Source organism: Zerene cesonia, chromosome 1 (genome assembly GCF_012273895.1).
Source record: "Zerene cesonia ecotype Mississippi chromosome 1, Zerene_cesonia_1.1, whole genome shotgun sequence".
Classification (NCBI taxonomy): domain Eukaryota; kingdom Metazoa; phylum Arthropoda; class Insecta; order Lepidoptera; family Pieridae; genus Zerene; species Zerene cesonia.
The window spans coordinates 4,557,944-4,567,545 of NC_052102.1; the positions used below are offsets into that span (position 1 = coordinate 4,557,944).

General features: G+C 31.6%; 1 protein-coding gene across 1 annotated transcript; it reads right to left on the reverse strand.

The window, feature by feature from the left end:
• Window positions 1–287: 287 nt before the first annotated feature.
• LOC119839558 (aromatic-L-amino-acid decarboxylase-like) lies at window positions 288–5,441 on the reverse strand. Its single transcript, XM_038365905.1, has 4 exons — window positions 5,257–5,441; window positions 2,333–2,417; window positions 1,463–1,697; window positions 288–578 (listed from the first exon to the last, which is right to left on the reverse strand). Exons 2-4 carry the CDS (start codon window positions 2,410–2,412, stop codon window positions 303–305), a joined length of 591 nt encoding a protein of 196 aa, XP_038221833.1. The 5' UTR covers window positions 2,413–2,417; window positions 5,257–5,441; the 3' UTR covers window positions 288–302.
• Window positions 5,442–9,602: the final 4,161 nt, after the last annotated feature.

Consider the following 9,602-nt stretch of genomic DNA (forward strand, 5'->3'; position numbering starts at 1 on the left):
TAAAGAAAATCGATCAGTGAAACAGATGTATATCATCTGCCCCATACCCCAGTAGGGGACACGGGACTTCACTTTTTCCAAAAATTATTACCTACTTATTAAACAAAAATACAGCATTGAAGACTAGGATTCGGAGGCTCAAGCTCTTTCATCGTTACATACAATTATTTTAAACAATAATTCAATTTTATTTTGTTTATAGCAGATAATATAAGACATTACCTAATTTAAGTATTCATTAAAATAGTACATGATTTGAAAAAATTCAAATGTATAAAATCGTTTAAAATATTTGGGTATTCTTAATTCATCAATTTAAACAACTTACTGTTACAATATCCCACGAGCTTAGATAATATCTCTACGTCGGTCCATTCAGGATGTTCTTCCTTAACACGATGCATAGCCTTCGACTTAGCTCCAAGCAGAGCAACAAGAGTTGCCTCGCTGGCCGTGCCTTGGATAACACCACCTCCTTCTCCACCGGAACGAGCCAAAAACTCATCAGGAAGTCCAAGCATCTGACCCAACCAATCCAACATTACGACTTCAAGTTCCGTACAAGCTGGACTCGCAATCTGAGGAAAAATGATTAAAAATAAAAATAACGGTAAATAAATACAAAGTACATATATTTTAAACGTTTAGGCAAATAGAAAATTAAAAGTCAATTACAGAACCTACTATCTATTTGCGTTTGAGCAAAAATGGAAATACATATTCATGATCAAAATTATTCAGCTTCTGCTTATCTTATTTTGACCCTTCCGAGATATTTTAATAAAAAAGAGTCCTTGATCATAGCATAATTCATCTAAGAAATAAATTAGAGTGTCTGTTTGTACATAATGTTAAAATAACCTTAAGTACATAGGGATGTGTAAACGGTAAATATTTATGTATACAAAAACATGTTTTTACAATTTTTAGTCTGCCTGACTGTTTCTTCCGGCTATTCTCTGGAACGGCTGAATCCTTTTTAACAGGACTATCACAGCTATATAAGTAAGGTTAGTTTTTATATCAATAATCCCATTGGAAGATTGCGATTTAAAGGAAAAACATATTCACGCGGGTGAAACCGCGGGACACAGCTAGCGCGAAAATATATAAGTAGTATCATTAGATATGCAGTATAATCAATATTGAATTAAATTCCACTTTAAAATAACTAGCTCGCCTTCATAATTCAAGCATTGACATCGACATTGACTTGTTATATAATTATAATATGACAAAAATATGATTACGATAATACCAAGAAGTTGAGCAATTATGGATGAGAATATTTGTTTTTTCGCACAGCCTTCATGCAAATTCGTATTCTTAAAAGTATACACGCGGTACATTATGTTCATGAAATTCATTTCTTATTAGGTACCTTATATTCTAGTTGTATTTAATTTTGCACTCATGTTAATAAATAGGAGTTGGTCAAAATGCAGGTATCTTGCAGACTTACCCAAGTAAATCCTATGCAAGCAATTGCTCCACTCAACATATCTGCCACAATAGCGGGATAAGAGTTGGCAGTAGGGAAATAGGCGTGGAATCTTGGTGAATGCCAGTGCGTCACACCAGACATAATCACGCGCTCAATATCCACCATTACTGCGGTCCATGGCTCCGGCTTCTCAGGCGCTTGTTCCGGCACCAGAGGACGCAGGTAACCGGGTTTCACTGATGGTACCACTTGCCTGGATTGACAAATTTCGTTTGGTGAGACAATAAGTAACTAAGGGCACTGCTTCTTTAAAATAACAATTAATAACAAACTTTAAATAATATTGGCTAGGTTCTTTAGTGTTTATCTTCACATGAGTTTTGTGTTAAAACGGACCGTATTCCTTCTTTCGGTTATAGTTTTCTGCGTATAGAAACGACATTGTTCCTTTGAATCCATTAATTGGTAAGTATTTGGAAATTTTTAAATGATAGTGGTTGTTAAGTAGATAGAGATAAATATTGTTACATTGTATAATCAACTGTACGCAGTAGGTAATTGAGTTGTTGTACCTTGATTCGACATAATTAAATTCATGATTTATATATTGTTAAGGCTTTGGCTTGTTTATATATTGTTATACTTATATTTCTTCTATTTTGCCTCTTTTCTATTTTGCGTGTACATGGAAATTGTTTTTCTGTGTTTGGGTTTAAAAAAGGAAACCATGGTATCTTCTGTCGAATTCAGATGTTAGTTTTGAGATGTGGATCAAGAAAATAAAATTATTTAAGTATTTACACAAAATAGCCCATATAATAATTGTAAGAAAAAAAATAAATGTTTTCGAAAGCGCATATATAGCTCCCGAAAAAAAATTAATCTTACCTGTCGCGGATATTTTCAAGATATTCTGCGATATAGTTGGTCATCGCATTTGCGAATTCCTTAAATTCTTTCGCCTCCATTGAATCTGAAATAAAATGAAACAAAATCTTGCTAATATTATAAAGGCAAAAGTTTGTAAGAATGTATGGATGTTTGTTACTCTTTCACGCAAAAAGTTCCTGTTTGAAAGTTTATGAGATTGTGAGTATGATGTAGGTATATTAGTTCCTCTTTTGCGGATAAACCAGTGAGCCACAGATTATCAAATAGGTTTTACGTACAGAACGAATTAAAATGATACTTCGCAATGTTATACCTAGCGGGTATGACTTATGAATCAGAATAACACATGAGCTAAATAAATACTTGCTTTTGTACTCTGGTTCTTACGTGGTACAGCTAGTTCGTATATGTTACGGTCGGGATACGGTCTATAATTATCTGATTTTGTGGGAATTCGACTCCTATCAACTATGGACTTTGGGTGATAGAATTTCACTCATGATGACTAAATACATAATGCAATTTTCGTTTTCCAAACTGAATAAAATTACTTATTATTTTTAACGAGACTGACGTACGTAGCAATATTCCACCCAATTATTTTTTTTTACATATTATGGATGATTAGTTTGAGCGTCTCACTTGTTTTGTAATGTCAAATGTAATTTAATAATTTCATTAAATAATATTTGTCTAATCATTATTTCACGATTTATAAAAAAAAATAAGTTTCAATGTCGAGAGAGTGGCTTTGCGTTGCACAAGCGTCGGCGAGCAAATGGTGCGAGGTTATTATTGGACCTCGGCACCACGATGTAATGACTAAAACTCTGTTAAACACCGTATAGAATTGTAATCAAACGACTCCCGTCAAGTTCAACTATTGTGAGATAATAAAATATAATGAAAATATTACAAGTTTTGGCATAAAAGCGTCTAAAGAGAATCCTCTTTGGTATAGAGCAGATAACAAAACAAATTAAGCGTTCTAATTCTTCTCTATTGATATGACCTTATTAAAAATACAGTAGATATTACACTAAGGTTATAACAATGTAAAATGAAAAAAAAGTTTATCGTTCTTATCTAGGCTAATTTTACACGCAAAGCAATTCGTGTTAAAAATGATCTACCTAGTAATATTCGAAATAAATTATAATTTCTAATTATAATAAATGTTTAGACTTCATTTACGCAACAAGATCCTATTGTTCTAAAACAAACTGTGTCAGTAATGTAATAATTAATTGGTTTCTCGTTATTAAAAGCGTCGATTTATCTGATATTTGAAATGTTAATGAATTTTATATATACAGGTCTTTATGTTTCCATATATATACTTGGTGAGCCCGTGACATCGTACACGCGGGCGTTGATTCAAATTCGAATTAAATTCTTCAAAATAAAATCCATGGTTTGTGTTGTGTGTGGTTTTGTGTGCAAAACTGGACAACAGACAGACATAAATTTCAAATTAATCTTTTTCGTTAAGTTACATGTGTGTGAGGTATTATTTTTTTATATTTTACTATTGGACTCTTCTTTAGTTCATTGCAATATGTATATATCTTATTTAAAAAACCTAGTAGATAGATCTATACAAATAATACATAATGTTATTAGTAATATACTACAAGTTATGGTGCGAATATAGATCAAGATATTTTCCTTAAGATGTAAAATTGTGATACGACAATATTGTCAACAACTCAAACCACATTTATATAAAAGACGTGTTTCTGAGTATCTGCAGGTTATGTACCCGAGGGTTTCCCCCGCGGCAAAAAGCGGGTAATCCCTTAACATTTCAGAAAAAAACCAGTTAATATATAAAAATCGTGTCACTATACAGGTAATCATGGTAGAAATGGTTACCCAAAAACCAGATAGATATTTATTTATAAGGAGCGTTAGGATTATTTGCCCATGATTGACTTGATTTTCATGAATGTTAAATTGATACGTTGGTCCTGGATATTACATGGATCATCTTTAATGAAATAGTTTAACACAAATTTAAGGAATTACCCAATATTCGAACAAATAAATTACATAAATTGTGCTATGACTCGCTTACAACTTTATTTTTTTAAGAAACACGGCCCAGTTTTCATTTGCAACTACATAGAAATATTCGGTACATATTATTATGTATTATATAAAACTAACACATTTAAAGTTTTAATCGAATAAGTAAATAAAAGATAAAGACAAGAGTTGCATAAGTACCTACTATTTCGTCAATTAGTTTGGTATTGACCGAAACTGGTTACGTTTCCGTGATGTGTAAAATAAATATATATTTTCTTATATACAGTAATAAAATTTAAAATCATGCATAAATTGATATTTCATGGTTAAAAAAATATCGTTATATAAATAAATGTGTACTATTTGTGTTTAATTAATTTGTCAAAGATAAAATATCTCATCAAGGTCAAGGTTTTACGATTAAGTTTGAAAGTCAAATCTAACTGCACTGGTTACTTTTAATTTAAAATTCAATCTAATTATGGGACAAATTAAAGTTGGCATATATTTTGCAAGGCTAACTTGTAAGTTCATTGATAACGTCTTTCTTATTTGTGCACTAATGTTATAAAGCGGAAACTTGTATTTTTGTATGTTTGCAACATTTTCACACGAAAATCACTGGATCCTTTTTAAATATTCTTTCACCATTAGAAAGCTATAATTTCACTGAGTGACATAGGTTGTGTATGTACTACGTGCAAAGCTGGGGCGATCAGCGAGTTTATAATGAAACTATTTTATATGATCCAAATTTGTCACAAAATTTCAAGTATTTTATTCATTAGCTTTTGTTTAGAATAATAACGATTATAGTTTGACATATTGAACAGCTAAATATCAAATTTATTACTGCATATAAAGTGCATATGATTTACTATAGCACTTACCGCCTTTATTTATAGGGCCCCGGGATGTTAGCACAAATAACTATAGAATCAATTACTAAGATACTTGAATACGATGTTGATAGCAGGATATTGTATTATTCAGAAGGTCCGATAGCAGTAAATCACGGTGTGCTCTACCAAGCACTTATCGCGCACTACGCCCGCGACCGCCTCACTCACCACTTTATATACGCGGGCTATTATGTGAAGGATCAGGCGCTGTATAACCGAACTATAGACTCCACTTAAGAGATTAGGATCAGCGCATGCTACACTTGCAAATGTTAATGCAATTGGGTGAAACGGTTTTTAGGTTAGGTGAAAATAAGTTAATAATTGAAACCACCAAATGAAAAATGATAAAACACATTTAAAATATGTTTTTAAATTATATAACAATTTTTTTTTTGTTTACATAATTTAGCACCAAGGTTTATAGAGTCGTATATTTTTTAATAAGGCAATCTAATTTAATTCATGCACTAGGTATATCCAAAAATAAATGTTTCAATATGCACTTCAAAGCTTTTAGATATTTTCGTTGTTCAGATAAAAAAAAGCTTGTAACCTACCCATTGTAAGAAAACCGATGTTTCAAATTCACAGAAATATCGTAAACTGATTCTAAATAGGCGCAATAAATCGCTTAACGAAAGTGCTATAATAGATAAACTTACCCATATTTGACGGGAAGAAATCAAAGCAGTACTATTTATACTCTCTGGACTGTGAGTGTGCGCGTTCCGTTAGCAGGATCACCTATTAAGTAGATGAGAAAATGATTGGGGGTTACACATTTTGCACTCAAGAGCTTGTATTTTTAATGATGTCTTAATAAATGCTAACTAACACAGCAAACTATAAGCTTGAATCGTTCACTTAAGAAAAAAATATTAAATAAAATCAATTTAGGTTATTATGAACTTAGAAAAAGAATTTAAAAACCTACCAATAAAAATATAAAACAAACAGTCACCCTGCACAAACCTTCAAAGTGTATGTTGATGTCTACAAAAATTATACTAACAGTAATAGGTAACACTCGCTTTTATCACCGCTAAAACAAGTAATTTGGTACATTACAGGTAAGTAATTAATAAATTCATTTTTGCATCATTTTTTAATTATTTCTTCAAATCATTTAATTAATTATTAATCAGCTAATTTTGTAAAGTAGTCAGTGTGTACTAAGTAGTATCTTAATGATTTCTTGAATTTTATTCCTATTTACAATAAAAGTAGATTAAAATATATCCAATACATGAATAATAGGAATAATTTTGTTATATCATCGTATTAAAAATATAAGTATACAGACTACAGAAAAATGTTGAGGTAAAATTGTTGTAAAATCCCATTACTCCTATGTACGTTCTATTTAAAAAAACCTTTTTCCGATGTCAGATTTAATTTTTTTCAAATTATAAAAGTGATTGTATAGATATTTCAGTGGTGTAATTAATGGGTAATATAATAATAATCATAATAGTTCTAAAAATCATAAATTTATTTATACATTGCATATTTAAAAGTTTAATCATTGGTGGACATCTCAAAATATTGTACTCTTGTAGGTGATGTTTTAGGAATGAGGCTGCCTCCATTACACCCTCGGGTGGCTCTCAGAACAAGGAGAATTGAATCAATTCCCTTTAGTGAGGACGACTTGTGAAAATCAGAAGGATTTTTCTTTAACATTAAAGTTAACAATCTGCGTATCGATGCTTTATTCGTCCAATATTATTATCAAGGTATCGTTATACACATTTAGTGCTTTATACATTATAACATTTAAAAAATACAAAACAGAAGTTATAGCTATTTTATTATATTACTATATTACAAGCAAACTTAAGGAATTGCTATTTTGAGTAAATATTTTTAACAAAGAAAAACGTCTTCAAATTATCATAACAAGACCAAATTTAAAAGGAACCACACGGGAGGCAACAACATTCTAATAAACAAAGGATCATCAAAATTGGTTCACCCGGTCGATAGAACTGTAGTTTCAAGACAAAAAAAGTTAATTCATAACAGGTAAATTGGTAACCTGCTTTCAATGAAGTCTGATAAAAAAGGAACTATGCACAGTTTAACCAAGTTTCTTTAAAATTCGTTCAGTAGTTTTGGCAGGTTTGACTAACAAACATCCGTACATGATAAATCTATCGATACAAAGATCCAGATCTACAAATTTGTAATATTATCCTATCCTACTAATATTATAAACGCGACAGTTTGTAAGCATTGATAAATGGATGGTTGTATGGATGTTTGTTACTCATTTACACTAAAACAGCTTATCTGGGTTAGCACATTGGCTACGTTAAAAAGTATTAAGTATTTTTGTTTTATATGCAGAAATTCCTCTAGTGTAGATATTTCATTTAAGGGGGATAGTTTGATAAATAAAACTCGTAGTACGGATAAAGACTGTATTTTACATTTGTGATGCTGTCACCTTTTTGGTGGTACTTTTTTTTTAATCTAAAGCAAGGAGCTTTGTTCTTCTCATGTTGATTCTATTGCGATATTGATACTATCGAAGTTGATGCTAACAGAAGAATATGTATATGAAGAGCACAAATTTCTTCAGAAGACTTTATCTATTTGAACAGAATTTCGATTCTGGTCCGCCATTCGACTCGCATAGTTTGAATGGTTAATCGTGCGAGCGAATCGCGCAGCTTAAATAAATAAATAATTTATTGTCGTGACTCTATGATCTAGGAATTAATTATTATAAATTCTATTAGTAACGCTACGTGGCAGGACAAGAATTATGGCCAGGGAATATAAATTCATACTTATCATACAGAACACCAAAACCAAATAAAAATAATTATTATAGCTATAGCCTTCAGAGTTCAGACTTGAGAATTGAATCGTTATATTATGTAATTTAATCTTCAATGTAAGATATTTTAAATATATATACGTTTAAATTTCTTGTAGCTAATATGTTGTAATTTTCTATAGTTATAGCTTTTTACTTTCTAAAAATTTTATTTGCGACTCTACATTTAACAGACATCAATCTTCGAAATCTCAGCGCAAGCAAATTTTAAATACTGACTGATCCAGTAGAAATTAATATATTTACTGCACTGTGTACTGAACCTTTAAAACGGTTACTAGAATATCGCAGAGATACAAAAACCGTATCATTTCGTTCTATACATAAATCCACTTGTTGCAACTGCTAACTTTGGGGTGGCAAGGTAACCATGACAACGGTGCGACGGCACTATCTCCCTGCCCCCACCTCTCATCAAGTCAAGAGCAGAGTGGGACCTGCGTCACCACGTAATTACTCTTCTAAAGCTTTTGATGAAGTGGAGCTTATATGGGGATGGATTTAAAAGCAATGAGCCATATCGGGGTCATGTGTAATTTGGATAAAATATTCGCTTTTATGAAAATAATGATTAACTATAATTTTACAAATACAAAAGCAAACATTAAATAATAATTACATACAAATAATAATAAAGAGATTAATATCTACTTATTTCGTTTATCTTGTCAAAATTTACAATACCAAATGCTCAATCATTTTATCACTTTTTACCCGACTGTGTCAGAAGAAGGGTAAAGTTTTTTAAACTTAGGTATGTACGAATTATAAAAATCATCATCATCATCATCATCGTCATCAGCCCTTATATGTTCCCACTGCTGGGACACAGGCCTCCTATGAGGGTTCAGGCCATAATCCACCACGCTGGCCAAGTGCGGGTTGGCAGATGTCACATGTCGTCGAACTTTCGATTCTCGGACATGCCGGTTTCCTCACGATGTTTTCCTTCACCGTTTTAAGCAGTGGTAATGTTATCTATCAGCAGTGGTGGCTCAGTGGTGAGAACCTCGGACTTCAAAATTGATAAGTCGGGGTTCGAGACCGGGCGAGCGTGCAGGAAATAAATTGATTTTTCAATTTATCTGCACATGTAGATAACATTATAAAAATAAATAAATACTATGTTCTATGTCCATATCTTTGGCACGTCCTCCGGAACAAATCTTGACATATGTAGGTACGTCGTTTCGTTTTACAGTTGCTCTGTAACTTATTTGTTCGGAACCCTTAGTGTTGCGAGTTCGATTTGCACTCAACCGCTTTTAACCGACTTCAAATAACAAGAAGGTCATCAATTTAACTGTATTTTTGTGTATATTTATAACCTGATAAATTTTTACTGGAAGAACCGATTTTTATAATTCCTTTTTATTTTAAAGCTGGTGATCCCATTTCAATTTGGTCTAGTTCTGACAATTTGAAGTTTTTTGTTAAATAACAATTATTACCTTACAGTATTATGTTATCTTTATTTATTTTATTT